At 50.4% G+C, this 20924-nt stretch overlaps 2 protein-coding genes across 8 annotated transcripts in view; one reads left to right on the top strand and one right to left on the bottom strand.

The window, feature by feature from the left end:
- The first annotated feature begins 89 nt into the window (after window positions 1–89).
- Pgam2 (phosphoglycerate mutase 2) lies at window positions 90–3334 on the top strand. The gene is made up of 3 exons (XM_042702370.1): window positions 90–965; window positions 1054–1234; window positions 2524–3334. The coding sequence occupies exons 1-3, from the start codon at window positions 552–554 to the stop codon at window positions 2688–2690; spliced, it is 762 nt and encodes a 253-aa protein (XP_042558304.1). The 5' UTR covers window positions 90–551; the 3' UTR covers window positions 2691–3334.
- A 318-nt stretch (window positions 3335–3652) lies between these two features.
- The window catches only part of Dbnl (drebrin like), a 22742-nt gene continuing 5470 nt past the window's right edge, over window positions 3653–20924 (bottom strand). Inside the window, exons 2-15 of one of the 7 annotated variants that reach the window (XM_042702363.1) lie at window positions 20555–20561; window positions 18927–19023; window positions 14152–14207; window positions 11815–11927; window positions 11124–11198; window positions 8989–9135; window positions 8068–8145; window positions 7663–7814; window positions 7436–7487; window positions 7022–7115; window positions 6737–6832; window positions 6528–6637; window positions 5122–5230; window positions 3653–4604 (exon numbers count right to left, since the gene is read on the bottom strand). In XM_042702363.1, coding sequence (XP_042558297.1) covers window positions 4465–4604; window positions 5122–5230; window positions 6528–6637; window positions 6737–6832; window positions 7022–7115; window positions 7436–7487; window positions 7663–7814; window positions 8068–8145; window positions 8989–9135; window positions 11124–11198; window positions 11815–11927; window positions 14152–14207; window positions 18927–19009 — 1305 coding nt within the window. In that variant the 5' untranslated portion in view covers window positions 19010–19023; window positions 20555–20561 and the 3' untranslated portion in view covers window positions 3653–4464. Of the gene's footprint in view, window positions 4605–5121; window positions 5232–6527; window positions 6638–6736; window positions 6833–7021; window positions 7116–7435; window positions 7488–7662; window positions 7815–8067; window positions 8146–8988; window positions 9136–11123; window positions 11199–11814; window positions 11928–14151; window positions 14208–18926; window positions 19093–20554; window positions 20562–20924 lie in introns of those variants that run through there. The other 6 variants (XM_042702365.1, XM_042702367.1, XM_042702368.1 and 3 more) reach the window with 6 other exon arrangements.

The following is a 20924-nucleotide window of genomic DNA, read 5'->3' as shown; positions in this document are numbered from 1 at the left end:
CCACTTCCAGTTTTCTAGTGGTTAACTGGAGGTAAGCGTTTTGGACTTTGCTGCCTGGGCTGGCTTTGCACTGCAATCCTCAGCTTTTAGCCTCCTGAGTAGCTAATATTACAGGTGTGAGCCACCAGTGCTCTGGGTGGGGCTGGGACTTGTTTATGCTTCTGCCTGAGCCAGGCAGATCTGGTAAAGTCACAGAGGAGCACTAATAAGCCTCCAGGAAGTCTTCTCCTGGAGACCTTTTGGTCCTGGCAGTCCTGACCCCCTAGGCATGACTTCTGCCCTTCACCCTGGGCCTGCCTCAGCAGCTCTACCAAGCCAGGCCCTGTCACCTAAGCCCAAGCAGGGCTGATGGCTGTGTGAAGCTATTTTTAAGTTCAGTCGTGTGTACCTCCCCACCCCCAGCAGCTCTGCTACTGGCCACCTGCCACTGCCTGTCCCTCCTGGAATGCTGACTGGCAGTTACGTGGAATGGGGGCTGGGAAGACTGTTATAAAGCTGGAGTGCTAGGGAGGCAGCTGTCCCCATCCGGAGCCCCTGTGTCCCCTTACACCATGGCCGCACACCGCCTAGTAATGGTCCGTCACGGTGAGAGCACGTGGAACCAAGAGAACCGATTTTGTGGTTGGTTCGATGCAGAGCTGAGTGAAAAGGGGGCTGAGGAGGCCAAGCGGGGAGCCCAGGCCATCAAGGATGCCAAGATGGAGTTTGACATCTGCTACACATCGGTGCTGAAACGGGCCATCCGTACCCTCTGGACTATCCTGGATGGCACGGACCAAATGTGGCTGCCTGTGGTGCGCACCTGGCGCCTTAATGAACGGCACTATGGGGGCCTCACAGGCCTCAACAAGGCTGAGACAGCAGCCAAACATGGGGAGGAGCAGGTGAAGATCTGGAGGCGCTCCTTTGACATCCCACCACCGCCAATGGATGAGAAGCACCCTTACTACACCACCATCAGCAAGGTGAGCTGCTGGGAGGAGCTCCAGGTTGGGAGCCTGGGGTAGGGGCCCACCTGCCCAGGGAACAGTAATGTCTCTGCCTCTCCCTCAGGAGCGCCGCTATGCAGGCCTGAAGCCTGGAGAGCTGCCTACCTGCGAGAGCCTGAAGGACACCATCGCCCGGGCCCTGCCCTTCTGGAATGAGGAAATTGCACCCCAGATCAAGGCTGGCAAACGAGTGCTCATTGCAGCCCATGGGAATAGCCTGCGAGGCATCGTCAAACACCTGGAAGGTAAAGTCCATGCTCAGGAGGCAGATGGGTAGGGTGACAACAAAGGCTTCCTGTGTGCTAGTTAAACAGAGGTGCAAGGTGTGTGGGGGTATTTGTAAGTGGGGGAGGGAGTTTGTAAGTGGATTGAATGGAGAGGGTTGAGAAGCATCTAGTTCTAGTCATACTTTCCTATTTCTGCACATTTTAATCTATTAAGTCTGGCTGCCCAGGAAAGTGGGGTCAGGAGCTGACTCAACAGAACAGATTTGGTGGTGGCATCTGGCCCAGTTAGGAAAAGGCAGGACTCAAAGCCCTAGCTTGCTGCAGGACCCTGGGAAAACCATGAGTCCCTGGGGAGCTCATGCCATTTCTCCTAGTGCCAGCCTTGTTTCTGCTGTGTAGCCTAGGCTGGCCTGAACTCAGTCCCCAGCCTCAGCCTACTAAATGCTAGAATCAGGTGCCACCTTGCCTGCCTCTTAATTCAGGGTTCCTCTCATAGTGGGTCCCATCCTCCCCCCTTCCCCCAACTTCTCTAGGCAAAGACTAAGAGTACCCAAAGATGGGTATGGAGTTAATGGAGTTGATTAAGACCCTGGGCCCCCACTGAAGAGCAAGGGCTGACAGGTGGGTTGTGCAGGGGCCCTTAACTAATGGTCTTTTCACCCAGGGCCTTAACATTAATCTCTAGATGACCTTGGGGCTGGCTGGGGTCACAAAAATAAAGGAGGGCATACCTCAGATCTCCAGTCCCTGGGGACACTGGATCCAATGAGAGTGACCCTCTGTCCTTCCCTTCTGAGCCTTCATGCCTCTGAGCCTGCTCTGGAAGAGGCACACAAGTGACAAGAGTCCAGAAGGAATGGAGGATGTCTGGCTCCCCAGAGAACATTCTCCAGTAGTCTTAGATGGGGGTGGGGTGATGGCAATACCAAAGGTTGAGCTATTCCCGGAGGGGGCTGCTGGAGTAGGCAGGGTCAGGTTTCTACCCTGTCTACTCTGCTCTGAACTGCTAGAAACCAAACAGCTAGTGCCCTTCCCCACTGTCGACTGTGGTTTGGCCAGTTCATGTTGTATTGAGACTGTGGCACCACAGACCACAGCTGCTCAAGGGAGAATAAAGTTGTCCTGCCACTGCTGCCCCATCAAATTGGGTTCTGCCCAGACCTTTTAAACACATTTCTATAGCCTCCAAGGGCTAGGTTAGTGTCAAAAGACCTAGTTCCCAGTTCTGTGGTCCACAAAGGCCAAGGGATCTGCTGTATGGGTGGGCTGGGGACAGAAGGGTCAAGGATGTTGTTCCTTTGGTCCAGGGATGTCAGACCAAGCCATCATGGAGCTGAACCTGCCTACAGGAATCCCCATTGTGTATGAGCTGGACCAGGCACTGAAGCCCACCAAACCCATGCGGTTCCTGGGCGACGAAGAGACTGTGCGGAAGGCTATGGAGGCCGTGGCTGCCCAGGGCAAGGCTAAATAAGGGGAACATAAGCAATAAAAGCACCTCTGCACGCTGCCTTCAGTTGAGCATGTCTTGCTTATCCCACTGGCTTTGGGAACCCCAAGCAGGCCTGCAGCTGCCCCCAATCCCTGTCAACAGCTGACACCAGCCCAGTGTCAACCGCTGACAAGTAGAGGCAGGTGCCAGGGCTGTTTAGCCCTATACTGTGAACAAGCCTCTGAGGCAACCCTAACTAAAGCTTTAAAGCCATTTGGTAGCTATATTCTCAGCCCACAATACTCTGGGAACAACCTAAGTGACCAAACCCTGCCACAAGAAGTGAGACCCATGGACAGGACAGGGCTGTAGTGCTTCCTCACCTGCTGCCTTCAAAGAATGGATGCTTCTCTACCATAGTTGTTACTCTGAGCCCGACGTCATTGGTGGGGACAAGTAACATGAAGCCTCAGGCCCACAACAGGGCAGACTCCATAAGGCCTCTAGTCTTAACAGTGAACAGGGGAGAAGCCTAAGGGATAGGCAGGATATAGGAGGGACTGGGTTGGGGCATGGCCTGGGGCCAGCAACTTGTCACCTTGACCTGAAGTTGGGAATCGAATCCACCTGGCATTTCCCAGGCTGAAGAGGGATATTTTCCCAGAAGGCCAGTGTGGCTACCTTTGTCCACACTTATTTTTAATTTTTGTCAGTTGTGGGGCTTGAACTCTGGGCCTGGGTGCTGTCCCTGAGCTCTTCAAGGTGAGCACTCTACCACTTGAGCCACAGCGCCACTTCCGGTTTTTAGGTGGTTACTTGGAGATGAGTTGAACATACTTTCCTGCCCAGGCTGGCTTTGAACTGTGATCCTCAGATCTCAGCCTCCTGTGTAGCTAGGATTACAGGTGTGAGCCACTGGCACCCAGCTCTCTGTCCACACTTATGCTAGACCACATGGCTAGGACTCCTTGGTCTTTCCTGGAGCAGAAATGAAAGACGCCAACTTCAGCTACATCCTGTTTCTCTTACATGTGGCTGGGCCACAGATGTAGACTACACATGTACACTCCCCGGACACAATTCAGATGTAGGTGCATGTGTGTGTGTTCCACATGGGAGTATTCAGACCATAGTAGTGAAGAGCACAGCTGAGCCTGTGGACTCAAATGTACTTCAATTTGTTCTTCAGACATAGGTGGGCTGGGACAGAAAATGGGTAGGTAGCAGGAATATATCACTGTGTTCTTTCTCCTGAAACAAAACTCAGTTGAGATGTACCCTAGGGTGAAACAGCAGACACAGGGTGAAACACACAGAGGGCACAGACGGCCTTAGCTTTTTCACACACCCAGAAGCAGAGAACTGGGGTGGGGCAGGGAAGGCTCTGGACGTCAGCCCCTGCTGTCAACACTGTACGGTCCACTGCAATTCTGATTATAGACACTCCTAAAAGCAACTCTCTTTAAGTTCCCAGGTCCCATTCCAAATAGCTATAGCCACCACCCCTTAGACAATGGAGAGATGAGTTAGAAAAGGCAAATGCAGAAAGAAGACAGCTTCCGGATGCTCTGCTCAGCCCTCTATTCGTATGGCCGCTGTCTTTGGGCAGTTCACCCAGGAGCTGACCACAGGTGAGCCTGACAGGCTGCAGGAAGCATGTTTGGGAACCACCAGGTTATTGCTGCATTTGGGATGAGCCATCTGGGCCAGAAGGAGCCCTGAGGCTTTATCCTCATTGGAGACGTTGACTCTTGGGCCTCCTCCTCCAGCAATCGGAAAGCCACATCTGGGTAAGTAAAGGTGATGGACCTCAGGATCACTCAATGAGCTCCACATAGTTGGCAGGGAACATGCCAAAGTGGCCATCAGGCCCATAGCCTCGCCACCAGCCTTCGTCGATCACCTCAATGCCCGTAATGAGATTCTCAGGGTCAAAGGAGATCTCTGTGTCATCAGCTACAAGGAAGGCAAGATGGGGTGGGTGCTGATCAGGTCCTGCCCATATTCCCCCACCCTTCACTTGCCCCCGGGTCTCTGCATCCCCCTTGGGAGCATCCCTCTTCCATTCAGCCTGCAAGTGGTTCAGCATCACTGTCACTGCAGTGGGCCCACTGCAGGGCCACCTTCTTCCTGAGCACTGTGGGAGGCTGAAGATGCTCCAAGGCACCGCTCCAAGGCCTCCACCTGGGCAGGGATGCCTGGTACCAGTGTCCAGGCTTAGCTCAGCTCGTGGAACAGACATGGAAGTTCTACAAAAACAGCCACTGCTTAGGGATGGCAAGCAGTTTCCAGTAAGCTAGCATGTGAGAATGCCTAGGCTCTTAAGGATAGAAACTCTAGTACTACAGTCATCACCCTCCAAAGAGGCTTCTGTCCTCAAAACATGCTTCCTACTTGGGGATATTCTCTTCTGACAACCCTGGGGCCATCCTCCAGGACCTGTAGCTCAGGGCAGCCAAGTGGGGCACCTTACCTGCCTGATAGTCGTACAAAGCCCGGGCACACAACCCTTGCCCACTGAGCCCCCGGCCTTGAGCGTAGTGGTCAATGAGCTCAGCACTGGCACCTTGCTGCTGCACCTGTTGGGAGGAAGAAGACATCATTGCCCTCCACTCAGCCCTCACACACAGGTGGCTCAGGCTGGGGTGGGGGGCAGAAGACACAACATATGGGTGATGTGCAGCTCTGGGGGGAGGAGGAGGGACAGGAAACTGCTGCTTCTGCCCTGACAACATAACTGTGACCTTGAGGTGCAGAAGAAAAGGCAGCACATATACTTCCAGCCATGGACTAAGGATACATACAATTCAGCACAGGCTGCTTGAAGTGTCAACTGAAAGCCAGGCATGGTGGCTCAAGCCTGTAATCCTAGCTACTTGGGAGGCAGACATGGAGGATTTGAGGCTAGCCTGGGCACGAAAGTTTGTGAGATGCCATCTCAATCAATGGGTGGGGATAGCGGTGCATACCTGTCATTCCTAATATTGTGGAGAAGCATAAACAGGTAGAATGCAGCCCAGACCAGCCCCGACATAAATTAAGACTCTACTTTGAAAATAATCACAGCAAAAAGGGACTGGAGGCATGGCTCAAGTGGTAAAAGTACCTGCTTAGAAAGTATGAGTTTGATTTCTCCCTCCATCTCTTCTACCACAAAAAGAAAAAAGTTGAAGGAGAATTGCCACATGCTTGAAAGTCTACAGTGTGGGACTGTGGCTAAGTGGCAGAGCATTTACCAAGTTTGTTCAAGTCCATGACACTCATCTCCAATAAACCACCAGAAAAGTGGAAGTAGCACTGTGGCTCAAACACTAGTCTTGAGCAAAAGCTTAGGAACAGCACCCAGGCCATGAGTTCAAGCCCCTCAACCAACAAAACAACAAAAACCACTCACACATAAAAAAAAAAACCAGGGGCTGGGAAAGTGGCTCAGTGGGTAGAGTGCTTGCTTTGCATGCATGAGGCCCTGAGTTCGATTCCTCAGCACCACATAAGCAAAAAGAAAAAAGCCGGAAGTGGTGCTGTAGCTCAAGTGGTAGAGTGCTAGCCTTGAGCTGAAAAGCTGAGGGACAGTGCCCAGGCCCAGAGTTCAGGACCCACGACCGGACCCAAAAACAAACAAACAAACAAACAAAAAACCCAAAAAACAAAACAAAAAACAAACCAATGACGACAACAACAAAAAACCCCGCAAACCAGACATGATGGCCCATACCTCTGATCCCAATGCTGAAAATTGAGGCAAGTTCTAAGAGAGTATGGGCTGGGCTACATATTCTGTCTCAAAAAAACCCCAACCCCACAACCCCCCCTTGCAGTACACCATTAAAATCCAGACCTGTGACTCCCTCACAGCCCCATCCCCCACAGGGAACCCACCAGTGGGGACTCCTCGTAGAGGGTCTCCTGTTCCGGGGGCTCCTCGTATGTGGCTTCCTCTTCTGCCTGCACCATAAATGGAGTGCTAGGCACTGGCTCCTCACAAACATCTGCACCAGAAGACATAGCAGGTTTTGACCTCTCCCTCCCACAACAGGTCCCTCTCTACCAACCCCCTTCAGAGACCTATGGAGTAACCAGTGCCTTGCCTGCTCTGGGGCTTGAAACAGTGGCAGCTGACTGTCTGCCAAAGGAGGTCTCTGGTTGGGTTAGCTGCTTCTGCAGGAAGGGGCTCCTCAGCTTGCCTGTAAACCCCAACCAACACAATGCCACTTCAGAAACACCACGGAAGTCCTTGTGCCAGCAAAAGGCAGGATGGGACACTGGGCCCTGGGCTGCCCTTCCCACCCCCTCTTCCCTTGTGCCCTGCACAGCACTCTAGGCTTCCCCTCAGCCCACCCAGCCTTGTGGCCAGGGCCGAAGAGAAGTTCTACCTGGCTGAGGGCTGGAGATAGAGGTGGTAGACATGGCCCTCTCCTTCTGCTTGAAAATCTCCCTTGGGTGTGTGGCACGCTGACCAGCAGACTCCTGGAGGAGTATACATTGACCTCAGCAGTGAGCAGGAACCCAACAGCTTCTCATCGTACTTCACTGCCCCACCCCAAAGGCAGGCAATCCAGCTGTGGCTAGGTGGTGGGAAACTGACACAGCCTCTCCCAGGACTGGGCCAGAAGCTCTGTCACGGCTTTCCTCCTCACTGGTCCTTCTGATGTGCCTAGATGTACCTTAGGTTCACTGTACATGTCTGGGCTGAGCCCTCCATCTGTGGCTTGAGGCTTTGACTTGAGGGAGATGGGTTCAAACCAGTAAGTTCCCAGGCCCCATGGAAGGAGATACCCAAGACTCACCTGCTCCTCTCTGTCCCTTGAACCTGCTTCTTGCTGCTGCTCATACATCCTGGGAAGGGGGGAGGAGGGGAAGAGCTGAGGATTGCTGGCTGTCCCTGAGACTGTGCCCTCAGTCCTTTTCCCTCTGAGAGATTAAGTTGAGGGCACAGGGACACCTGAAGATCTATCTTCCAGAGCAGCCTCCACCACAAGGGTTACTATCTTGATTCAGCCCAGGATGGGCTCACCTTTGGTAGCTGGCCTTGCTTTGCTGTTCCTGGTAGCGCTGTTCCCGGCGGGCAGCCTCCTGCAGCTCCCGCTCCCGGCGTTCCTGTTCCAGCCGCTGGTGCTCTTCATCAGCCCTTCGCTTCTCCTCCAGCCGACGGTTCTCTTCCTCCTTCTGAAAGGGGAGCTGCCCACTCAGCCCTCCTTGGCCTCACCCCCTACCCAGGATCAGGTCATACAGGCATATGTGGTCAGGAAGACTATACTAATAGGATACTGCTCACTTTTGCTGTGACTTAACCCACTTAGGCCTTCACTTTAATCATACATAATGGGCAGCCAAAGACCTATACAAGATGTTCACTGGTGCACGTGTGCATGCGCGTGTGCACACACACACACACACACACACATGCACATGCACTTACCTCAGCTTTGGCCCAAAAGCTATCTTTGCCAACTCTCTTGATCTCAGATGCAGCATTGGTCTTCTGGTACACAGATCCCTGCGGGGACAGAGCATACACTGGAGAGCTGGTCCCACACAGAAGCTTAGACACTGAATGCAGAGGAAGAGGCATGGTTGAGAAGATTCTCAGGGCTCTTAAGGGAGCAGGTGAACACTACTAGGGTCTTACCCAGTGGGCACAGTGGAACAGAGCTTACTATCACCCTCAGGGACACAAACAACAAAATGTGCAGAGAGAAGTCCAGGACTTGGCTGTGGTGGCACACACCTGTAATCCCAGCACTCGGGAGGCCGAGACCAGCTTATTATATAGTCAGACCCTGTTACAAACAAAACAACAAACCACAAAAGGAGAGCAGCATAGGTAACTGCCCTAGCAGGGATGTGAATCCTGACAACATTGTCTGATGGTGCCTGGCCTTTATGGACAGGGGAAGGAAAGGCCCTGTCTGTAAGCCCTCCGCCAGGCTGCTCCTCAGACATGGTAGCATCCATGGGAATCACTACAAATCCCAATTCTTATTTCTGATGATACAGTTACTGGCTGTCAGCTCTCTGGTGCTAGGCCAGAGGGTTTTTTGGTTTCAGGCTCTGCTCTGATGCCACCTGAAGTTTCTATGAAGTGGCTCCTGCCCCAGGTCATGCTGGCACTGTGACCCTGGAGGTGGCTATCATAGCTGTACACTCTTGAAGAGCCTCTCCTCTGAACAAAGGCTCCAGAATAGCTACTTCAACTACTAGTTGTGGTTGGTTGGTACAGAGCTTCGGGTTACCATCTGTGGGCAGGAGGGTCCAACTACCTAGATGCCATCAGTACACTTCTGGCCCCACTCTGACGTCTGGAGCAATGAAGGACCAGTGATGGGTAGGTGGCACTCACCACTGGAGCCTGGGGCCCTGCATCCTGGAAGCTGCTGCTTTCTCTGTGGAAACTGTAGTTGGCCCCAGAGGCCTTGGCTACCTTCTGCATGATGCACTCAGGCTCCACGTCCTCCTCGGCTCGTGCATTGATGGTCACATGGGCCCCCTGTAGCAGAAGCAGCACTTAAAAATATAAGCTTTGCAACCCAGAAAAGGACTGACCAATCTCCTATCTGTCCACATAGCAAAGGCCACTACTGTACTCAGAAGTAGTATCAGGTGATGGAAAGGCACTTCTCTGCTGGGAACCAAAGCCTGCCCTCCCTGACTGAGCTGTGGGTGCTACAGAGTCCCTGCTGTAGTTCAGCAGATGCATAGGCATGAACAATACAAAAAGCCTCCTTCTAACCAAGTTAACTTAAAAGGCCATGCTGGAACAGGCACATTTTCTACAAAGAGTGAACCACTGACTTATTCCTGAGACCTGTGACCTCATTAACTGTTACTATAGACCCACTGGGATGGAGCTCAGTGGGAGGGTCTTGCCTAGCTCAAGTGGTAAAGTGCCTTGCCTAACGTGGGAGGCCCCGGTTTCAATCCTCAGGACTGAAAATGCATGTATGCATGCATGAGTAAGAAACAGCAGCTCAAAAGCTCTCAGGTACTAGTTGGAAAAGCCAAGGTATATATCAAGATGTGTGAGTAGAACTGGAAACTAGAGTTTCAAGTCTCCTTGACAGTAACCAAAGGACTGGAATGTAGATCAATGACAAAGTGCTTGTCTAGCAAGAGCAACATCTTGGGTTCGATTCCCAGTACCAAAAAAGAAAAGATAAAAAAAAAAAAGACAGGAGCCAAGGAAATGGAAAAATACACTCAATAAGTAAAGAACAGGGGCTAGGAATGTGGCTTAGTGGTAGAATGCTTGCCTAGCATGCATGAAGTCCTGGGTTCAATTCCTCAGTACCACATATATAGAAAAAGCCGGAAGTGGCGCCAGGGCTCAAGAGGTAGAATGCTACCTCTTGAAACTCAGGGACAGTGCCCAGGCCTTGAGTTCAAGCCCCAGCACTGGCAAAAAATAAAACAACAACAACAACAAAACACAAGGACAGATTACTTTTGACAGAAATACTTTTGGTGGATCTGGGGTTTGAACTCAGAACCTTACACTTTACAAGGTAAGCACCTTATCATTTGAGCCATAGGGTCAGCGCCAGTATAAATGCTTTGGAAGCTGGGTGTCAGTGCCTCACACCTGTAATCTTAGCTACTCAGGAGGCTAATATCTAAGGATCATGGCTTAAAGCCAGCCCTGATAGGAAGGTTCATGAGACTCTTATCTCCAGTAAGCCACCCAAAAACCCGAAGTGGCACTGTGGCTCAAGTGGTAGAGCACTAGCCTTGAGCTGAAGAGTGCAGGGACAGTACCCAGTCTGAGAGTCAAGCCCCACAACGGACAAAAAAAAAAAGCTTTAAAAATTGGGGGAAAAAAAAGAAGAAAGTACAATTGTAAGACAAATAACATTACTACTTTGGAAATGGCCTGGAAAGGAAAGCATCAAAAGGATACAGGTTAGCCGGGTGCTAGTGGCTCACGCCTGTAATCCTAGCTACTCAGGAGGCTGAGATCTGAGGATCGCAGTTCAAAGCCAGCCCGGGCAGGAAAGTCTGTGAGACTCATCTCCAATTAACCACCAGAAAACTGGAAATGGTGCTGTGGCTCAAGTGGTAGAGTGCTTGCTTTGAGCTGAAGGGCTCAGGGACAGTGCCCAGGCCCAGAGTTCAAGCCCCATGACTGACAAAAACAACAAAGGGGTACAGGTTAGGGTGGTGGGCTTACAACCTGTTCTTTCATCCAAATCTTGAAAAAAATGACTAAACTGCTCAGAGTGATCATAAACAAAGCAGAATCCTGGGTTCAGCCTGTCCACTAGATTAGCACCAGCAGAGTCCTCATTCTGCCCTATGGAGGCCAGCCTGCAGGGAGCTCTGGCTTCCTAGCAGCCTCTGCCTATGGACCTAAGGGCCAAACAGAACATCAGTAGGCAAGCTTCCAACTCTAGCTCTATCCTGACTCACTTGCATTCAGGTACATGAGATGTTTGATCCTGCAAGTCCCCTAATAGGCAGAAAGACAGCCTTAGCCCTCACCTTCAGGAAGTTGGCCATGGTACTGACGTGGTTGGCGCATGCTCCCTTCCGGACATCATTCACACCCTCACCTGTCTGCAATATAAGCATATCTGGTATTACCCAGGCCTCCTCTAAAGCCACTTCTCTGCCCACAAGTACTCAGAAACCCACTAGCTTTTCTGTCCCTGCCAGAACAGCCCCTCTTCCATCCTCCAGAACAGAAACCATTCTCCCAATTCAGTCAGTAAGATTAGTCCTCAACCTCCAAGAGGCTCAAGGATATTCTCTGCATAGGACTGCTGCTGGCTCCCATTGTGGGGTCATTTCCTAAGCCTTCCTGTCCCCACCAAAGGGGTTCTACTCTTCTGGAGGCCTTCACCCCACACTCACAGGCTCCTGTGCACTCCCTTGGGCTCTGCTCAAGGCAAGGACTACCTGGAAGGAGAAGGAGCAGTAACTTCTTGTGACTGCTTTTACTCCATTTTGCGGGAATAATTCTGGGCTTGAAGATGGATTCTATGCAGCAAGGCCAGTTATTCTTTGAACCACATTGATTTAATTCACTATTCTGCTCATTGGCCTGCTCTGAGCTGTTCTGTTGATCTACTGAGTGAAGTCAGTAAAATATTCTGTTTCTGAAGTCAAGTCAAAGCAGAAAAGAAGACCAGGGATTTTCATCAGTCACACTGGCTGAAACAAGACCACATACCCAATTGATGAGGACAAACTTGGGCAGGCCAGAGTTGGGATCTTTCACCCTGCAGAAGGCATACATCACCTTCCCGCTGTTGAGCTCCTCCACCAACTCCTCCAGGCCACCCTCTGCAGAATCATAGGTAAGATCAGAAACAGCTCATGCCTTTGACTGCCCAGGTACCTGGTCCTGGTATACAGGAGTCCAAGACACCTGCATCCAGGGCTTCTCAGGCCACCTATTTCAGAATTATACTGGAAACTATGTTTAAAATCAAATTCCTGCTGGGTACCAGTGGCTCATGTAATCTCAGCTACTCAGGAGACTGAGCTTCAGAGGATAGTGCTTTCAAGGCCAGCCCAGGCAGAAAAGTCTGTTAGATACCATTTCCAAAATTAACTAGCACAAAACAGAGCTAGGGATGTAGCTCAAATGGTAACCTACCAGCTGAACAAGGAAGCAGGTTGAGTAAGCACAAGGCCCTGAGTACAAACCCATATACCACCACCACCACCACCCCAAAAAAATGGGGGGAAAAATAAAATCATGAGATGGGCTGTAGCTCAGTGGTGTAGTGCTTGCCTGACATGGAAGTACAGGTTCCTAGGTTTCAGTCCCAGAACCATTAGATAAATAAATAAATCAGATTCCTGGGGGTGAGGATATAGCTCAGTAGTAGAGCTCTTACCTAACAAAAGGTCCTAGATTACCGATACCATAAGATAATTAATAGTAATGATAGTGATAATGATAATGATAATAATAACAATAATGATAGTGATTCCTTGGCCTTGCCCCTACTAGGCTGATTTCTTTATTTTGTTGGTCATTGGGCTTGAACTCTGGGCCTGAGTGCTGTCCCTCAGCTCTTAAGCTCAAGGCTAGCATTCTACCACTTGAGCCATAGTACCACTTTCAGTTTTCTTGTGGTTTATTGGAGATAAGAGTTTCAAAGCTTTTTCTGCCTGGGCTAGCTTTGAACTGTGATCCTCAGATCTCAGCCTCCTAGGTAGCTAAGGATTACAGGTGTGAGCCATCAGTGCCTGGCTAGGCTGATTTCTGAAAGCAGATGGGACCCGGGAGTATGTACTTCTGATAAGCACCTTATGTGACTTTTTATCCACACTTTAAAAAACAACTCTTCTAAACATAAAGGTAACTGGAGAAATAAAAAAATAAAAATAGCTGGGTACTGATGGCTCATGCCTGTAATCCTGGCTACTTAGAAGGCTGTAATCTGAGGACTGTGGTTTGAAGCCAGTCTATACAGGAAAGTCTGTTAGACTCTTATCTCCAATTAGCCAGCAAAAAGTTGGAAGTAGAACTGTGGCTCAAGTGGTAGAGTGCTAGTCTGGAGCAAAAAAGCTCAGGGACAGTGCCCATGCGCTGAGATCAAGCTGGCTGGTACTCTCTCTCTCTCTCTCTCTCTCTCTCACTGTAAACCAGCCACCAGGGTCAATACAATGGATTCCACAAAAGGCTCAGGATAGTTAGGCAAGACCATTTGTATTCCAAGGCTACCCAAGGGGTTGGACCTTGTGAAACATCCTGCAGCTAAACTACTAGTTCCTCCTTCAGAGTCTCTGATGGGGAGGGCGGGGGTCAGGATATGCTGCCTTACATCATTCTTCTGAATGAGCTTAAACTCCTGAACTTCTTGGGCATGAAGTAAGGCAACTGGAGCAGGTATTTCAGCTAGAGTCCACAGAATCTGGGCATGAGATACTGAATCTGCACTGCTTTGTGCCACTGGAAGCAGTACTAGGAAACTCAGGTAGGTGCACCAGCTGGGCACCTGCCAGCCATGTGCAATGACCATGCAGAGGCAATATTACAAAGAGGATGTATCAGAGAGAACAGCTTATAGCAGGAAGAAACTTTCTATCAATGAGACACTAAAGTCATACTTAAGTTTAACAGGGCAAAGAATATATATTTCAGGCATCCTTGAACAATGAAGCCATGTACTGCAAGGGGGAGGGGAAGGGCAGGGAGTAGGGGAAGGTTAGGCAGATCAAGGAAGACAGTTTAAGCATGAGGAGGGATCAGGCTTTTCTCAGCTGGAGACATGTGGCTTATACCCCCTTTATCTCTGACTTTGCCTCCTAGTGACCACAAGGTTCCTGTGTGTAGCTGGCCAGCGCAGAGCAGACAGAAAAGGACATGTCTGTGGACCTTTTTTACCTGCACTATCTCTTAGAATAGCATCTTCCAATGGAGTACTCTGGACACAGGCTGCCTCTGTGCTGAATTCCCTCTTCTTTCTTTGATGGCTAAAATGTCAGCAAAATGGACCAGTAACAGTCATTTTCCTGCCTTCTGGTGCTGAAAACCCATTTGGGTCATACTCACCCCCAGTGCCAGCCACACGGATGTCATTGCTGTTGCCTTCATAGGTAAAGAGAGCCCTGAAACAAAACAGAAGTGTGCTCAGTGGCCAGTAGTATGGGCTCCATGTGTCTTTAGTGCACCTAGCACAGCAGGTACTAGCTCTGCTCTGCCCTGCTGACTCACCAGGCAGGTGCTAAGGCAGGTGAGGCTTACTGTGAGGACAAAGATGTGGAAATGAGGAGCGCAGGTCTACTTAGAGGAAAACATTGGCTGTAAAGGTATACATTATCGTTCTACATGTTCATGGCTAAAATATGCCTCTGACTACCAGGAACATGAATCTGAAAAGACAAAAGATACTCGCAACATATTCCTGAACACAAAGTACCTAAAGGAGAAGCTGGAGAGAGGAAGAGAGTCACCAGGCACCCTGGAAAGCTGCCCAATACCCTTGGGCCTATTTGCCTTCTGTAAAGCCTGAAAGGTGGCATACTAGGTCCAGCCTGGGTGTGAGACTCCCACAAACACAAGTTTTAACAAGCATGTACAGCGTTAGAAACCAGAAGCAGTGACACAATATGAAGTCCCAGTCAAGACTACCAACCTGCCACTCCTCTCATGGACCCATGCCATGGACAACTCTCTATCTAGCACAGCCTTAAGTCTCCACTGCTGACACTGGGCTGTGTCTTTTCTTCTCTTGTAAAGAGAAGACTCTTCATAAGAGTCTGGAAAGGCTTTTGGTGTATAAACTGGTACTACTTAAGTGGTAAAGAAGTATAGTAAATTTAAGTCTGAGCCATGCAGTCTCTTGACCAAAACAAAGGTTCCTTAAGGAGAGTAATCTGGAAGAGGTCTCAGAGGTCTCATAGAGGTAAGGTGGGCATGAGGTCTCCACAGTGCACATGGAGCCCAGCCACCAGCACCAACACTGTAGCAATGCTGTATGGGCAAAGGGTAGGGACACCCGCCCAGTATCTGTCACCTCCCCAGCCTGAGAGAGGTAATTTGGACAGAAATCCAGAAGTCAGGGACTTTCCAATGCCACTGGAGAAATGTGTTTGCCTGAGAAAGATAGAGAACTCAGACACAGGTTCAGCAGGCCTGGTAAGCAGGGAACAGACAGGCTGATAAGAGCTGTTGCTTATCGGAAGATGAAACAATAGAGAAGAAACATTCAAGAAAAAAGACCAGAGAACAACAGGAGAAAGAAAGACTGGGGAGTTGGAGAAGCCATCTTAAAAAAAGGAAGACCAGGGGCTGGGAAGGTGGCTCAGTGGTAGAGCGCTTCCCTTGCATGCATGAGGCCCTGGGTTCGATTCCTCAGCACCCATAAGCAGAAAAAGCCAGAAGTGGTGCTATGGCTCAAGTGGTAGCGTGCTAGCCGTGAGCTGAAGAGCTGAGGGACAGCGCCCAGGCCCAGAGTTCAGGCCCCACGACTGGACCCCCCCACCCCAAAAAAAAGGAAGACCAGGTTGGGAAGGTGGCTCACTGGTCAAGTGCTTGCCTTGCATCCATGAGGCCCTGGGTTCGATTCCTCAGCACCACATAAGCAGAAAAAGCCGGAAGTGGTGCTGTAGCTCAAGTGGTAGCTCGCTAGCCTTGAGCTGAAGAGCTGAGGGACAGTGCCCAGGCCCAGAGTTCAGGCCCCACTACGGCCAAAAAAAAAAAAAAAAAAAGAAGAAGACCATTCCTGCTGATGGACCCAAGTCCCTGGATACCAGCCAGGGGATGAAGAAAAGCACAGCGGCAGAGGACAGAAAAGGCTCTGCAGTTAATATGGCCAAACTCCAGGCCTGCTGCCTACTCCTCTGACTTTATCCCCTCTCTTCAGGGTTCCACTCTAAACCATTTCAAGAATATGCCCAGTTCAGAGAAACATCCCAGTCAATGGAACTCCACCCTTCTTTCAAATCAACATGAAAAAAAACCATAGTGAGCTGGCCTACATACAGCAAATATCTTATTATTCAACCATTCTTTCAAAAAATGTGTTCTAAGAACCTGTTTACTGTGATATGAGTGTGGCCATGAATAATCCCCAAAAGGTTCTGCCCATGTTAACAGAGACAAAAGAATACTGAGCTGGGTGTGGTTGGCTCACACCTGTAATCCTAGCTACTCAGGGGGCTGAGATTTGAGGATTGCGGTTCAAAGCCAGCCCGGGCAGGAAAGTCCCAGAGACTCTTATCTCCAAAAAACCACTAGAAAACCAAAGTGCCACTGTGGCTCAAGTGGTAGAGCGCTTGCCTTGAACTGAAGAGCACAGCGACAGCGCCCAAGCCCAGAGTTCAAGCCCCGACTGACCAAAAACAAACAAACAAAAAATACATTTAATTTTATATCTGGTTAGGGAGTAAAGTAGGCACAGAAGGTGACATATAAACTGGATGAGAACAAATCATGTCCAGATCTGGGCTGGAGACAAATCCAAGATTGAGAGCCAAGGCTCTGGGTCTAGTCTCAAGGCCTGGTGCAATGGTACCTCCTCTGTGTAAAACCTTCTATGATCCACCAAATTGAAGGCCATCTCCTTTCTTTGATATTCTATACTGCCTTTTCTGTATAGCTTATCCATCCATTATCTGACCATCTACTATACAAAACAATTGGGCACTAGAGCCAAAAGACTCACTCACCCCTTCTAGTGAAGTGATAAAAGTGACAAAAAATAAAACAAAACCAACAACAACTACAAACTAGTCCATGAGTTTCAGGCATGTCTGTTATGTATCTGAAGGAAGTCACTGAGGTAATTGCAGTTGGGAGGCTGAGTCTAGGAAAGCCTCTGAGAAGGCAACTCCAAGAGTGGATATGAAGGCTGGAGAGCCACTTGAAATGATGTGGAAGAAGTTTGCTCTGGGCAGAGGAAGCAGCAAGAGGGCTCTGAAGAGGAACCAGATCAGATGTTTGAGGAAGAGAAAAACGGCATGCAGAGTGGTGGTGAATAGGTGTGGCCACAGTGTTTTAAGCAGGAAGGGAGCAGAAAGGCGGTCATATGGTGGTCAGGCAGGGCAGGAGTCTGGGCTTTACTCTAAGTGCAACAGGAAGCCACTACAGAGTTATGGGGAGGGGGAAGTAAGATGGTTCAGATATATATTTCAGCTTACGAGTGAGGACCTGCCCCATAGTCTTGTTGAGTAACTAAATGGCTGTGACTCTGGGTGGAAGCCAGAGTCTCATTTAGTGAACAGAACAACTTGAAATGCTGTAGAAGCTTGGAGGTGAATGAGAGGGTAGAAACATAGCTGTTTGAGCAGAGGATATGGTGAGAGAAAAGAGTAGGCCCTGAAGCCTCAGAAGGGAAAAAAAGTAGGTGGGGTAAGCCAGTACCAGACCAAGGTGGCAGCAGACCCCAAGAAAAGACCAGGAACACTAGAGTTCTGCACAGCCAGCTGGGCTGTGATAGTTCCCAAGACAACTGAGGCACCAAGGAAGTGCAGAGGAAACAAGAAAGCATTTAGATAAGAGAATGTGGTGAGTCACAGCAACAGAGTTTGGTTCAGACAATAGGAAAAAGCTCCACAGGGCCCAGGACTACTTCTGGCTTCTGTGCAGAAGGAGGAATGGGGGGGTGGGGGGGGAGGGGGGAGGGGAGAGGGGTCCATCATAACGTCACCTTTGAGGTCTAGTTTCTGTTCCCCAAGGTTGGTCACCTTAGTTCACCATACCTAGCAGATTTCTCATACATGGAAATGCTAAGAACTGGTTAATAAAAACATTTGGGAGGGGCTGGAAATGTGGCTTAGTGGTAGAGTGCTTGTCTAGCATGCATGAAGCCCTGGGTTTGATTCCTCTGTACCACATAAACAGAAAAAGCCAGAAATGGTGCTGTGACTCAATTGGTAGAGTGCTAGCTTTGAACAAAAGAAGCTCAGGGACAGTGTCCAGGCCCTGAGTTCAAGCCCCAGGACTGGCAGAAAAAAAAAAAAAATGACGAGGAAAGTGAAACAGCATTGCAGTATCAGCTATTCCTATTGCAAAGAGCTGAGTGTGGGGGCATGCAGAAAGCTGTACAGGATTATGCTAGAAACTTCAGATCCAGGCTTCCAGCATAGTAAGGTCCTGTTTTTCCCCCCTGTGGGGCTTGAACGCAGGGCTGTGTGCTATCCCTTAGCTTTTTCGCTCAAGGATAATGTTCTACCACTTGAGAGCCACAGCTACATTTCTGGCTTTTTGGTGTTTAATTGAAGGTAAGAGTCTCAGACTTTCCTGCTGGCTTTGAACCACAATCCTCAGATCTCAGCCTCGTGAGTAGGAGGAGGATTATGGGCTTGAGCCACCGCGCCTGGCGGAACTGCATGATGAGACCTATACAATGGACAGCCTAGCAGAGGGGCGGGAAGAGAGGGGCCTTTTCCCAGACAGGTGACTAGCATCCTTCATTCTTCTCCCCATGGCTCAGGCACAGGAAAGAGAAATAGAGACCCACCTCTGAACTCCTTATCTGAGCCTCAGGACAAGCTTAAGTTCCCAACAGTGCTGTCAGACCACGAAGGCCCATTCCCAACCTCAACATCAGGCGTCCACCTTCGGAGGGGTGGCACCTTCGCAGGACGCCGGGTCTCTAGCGAGTCCCAGAATGGGAAAAGATCTGCGAGCCGGCGCGCGAGTCCTCGCCGAGGCCCGCGGGGCCGAGCGTGCGGTGAGGAAGGGCAGTGGGCTCGGCGGTCCACCGAGGGCGATGGAGGGGTGCTGAGGTGGGCTGAGAGCTGGGCTCTGCGCCCCTGAGAGAGGCCCCCGGCGCCCCCTCCAATCCCGCCCACCACCCCGGCCCGACCCGCCTCGCTGCCCACCAGTCCGTCGGGGACTTCTCGGTGACCACCCGCACGTAGGCCTCCTGTAGCGCCGGCCCGTTCCGGCTCAGGTTCGCCGCCATGGCACGCCCCGCGGCTTCCCACCCGAGCAGTCGCAGCTCTCCGCCGGGCCTCCCCTGACGGCTCCGGGGCTCGCCTCTGCCGACGGAAGCCCCGCCTCCAATTCCGGAAGCGGAAGTGGGGCTGAACACGCGAAAGGGCCTGTCGGGTAGCGAGTGTCTCTTTGGTCTGTGCTGTGTGGGCTCCCGACACAGCCAGACTAGCGGCAGCCAGATTAGCAGGGCTGAGGGGGACTGACGTCGGCTCACCCTCCGGGTGACCTTCTGGAATGCGGCCTGGAGCGTTCTTGGGTCCCAGCCCCTTCTTAGCGGTTTCTGGAGGACCTGGCACGTCCTGTTAGAGTTCTTGTTCTAGTTCATTAAGGCATTCATTTGAGAGATCGTAGACTCATGAACCTCCCCCAGTACATGGACCCCCATCAGAAGCTTCCTCTGTGAGGCCAGGCGTGGTGGACACGCCTGTCATCCCTGCGCTTGGGAGGGTTGAGGCATGGTCGCGAGTCCGAGGCTAGTCTGGGTTGCTGGAGCATGTGTGTGTGAAGCTGATGGGGAACGAGTGGAATGTACTTTATCTGTCTATCTGCAAACAGCATGATGACCCCCACGGAGAAACTCTTAAAAAGGAGGCTAGAGGAAAGCGGGAGCTTGAGTTAATATACAGGTGGTGATTATTTTATTAGCATACATTTCTTGCACAAGGGGGAGTTTCTTTGTGACATGTATCTACATGCATATAATGTATCCTAGTCAAAACTCATGGGGTGAATTTGCTCAAAGTACATTATGTGCATGTATATAAATGTTACAATGGAACCCCTTTGAGCAATTCTTTGTGCTAATAAAAATAAAAAATAAGGAAAGAAAAAGAACAGTATGATAGGCTGAGGCTGGGGTGGTGGAGAAATGAAGAGAAATGGCCTTGTGCTTCACCACATTGGGATGTTTGCCCAGTCAGCAGCAAGAGGCTCATCTTGCTCAAACTCACTTCCTCACAGAGCACACCTCTTCTTTCTACCCACAGGTGTGCCTGCACTGGCTGAACTAATTTCCTGGAAGGGAAACCAGACAAGAAGGAAAGCAGCTCATAGTTTGCTTCCCTACCATGGAGAACTAATTCACTGGCTTTATACTGCCCAGCCTGAGGAGAACTTACCCTTACCTGAGATCGCGTTGTGCAGGCCAAAGGGGAAGGGCTCTATGTTCTGGTATTAGACCAGCTCAGAATAGGACAAGGCTCACCCAGGCTGCTAGGGAAAAGCAGGGGGATAAGGGGGGGGGGGGGGGGGAGAGACAGGGACTGGACTAGGCTGCATGGAAAGAAGGCTACAGGAGGGGTCGTTACCTAAACCTAAGGTTTGTATTGCTTACTGTTCCTCTATTAATAGCTGGAAGACAGAATTCTATTACTGAAAGGAAAGAGATTTAAGACTGGCCCTGAGGAAAGTATAGTAGCCTTTTCTATCTCAAATCTCCACCTTCAGGGGACCCAGACATGCCAAAAGGCTTTTGTGGAACACAAAGGGTACAGTAAATCGCTGGGCAGGAAACTCCCATACTGGTCAAGGGTTTTTTTTTTTTTTTGTCCCGTTGTGGGGCCTGAACTCTGGGCCTAGGCGCTGTCCTTCAGCTCTTCAGCTCAAGGCTAGCGCTCTACCACTTGAGCCACAGCGCCACTTCCGGCTTTTTTCTTTTTGCTTATGTGGTGCTGAGAAATCGAACCCAGGGCCTCATGCATGCAAGACAAGTGCTCTACCACTGAGCCACCTTCCCAGCTGTCAAGGGCTTTTGTAAAGAGCGCAGAAGTTGTAAACCAGTAAGAATCCTCACCTATGGACAGCATTTGTATTTTCTTTTCAGATGGATACACTGCTTTCTTATAAGTCAACTAATATGAGCTGAGTATACTACTTTTTTTTTT

Source organism: Dipodomys spectabilis, unplaced genomic scaffold (assembly GCF_019054845.1).
Source record: "Dipodomys spectabilis isolate Male_0828 unplaced genomic scaffold, ASM1905484v1 ptg000322l, whole genome shotgun sequence".
Classification (NCBI taxonomy): domain Eukaryota; kingdom Metazoa; phylum Chordata; class Mammalia; order Rodentia; family Heteromyidae; genus Dipodomys; species Dipodomys spectabilis.
Note: the sequence above shows the minus strand (reverse complement) of the source record. Positions and strands in the feature narration are given on the sequence as shown.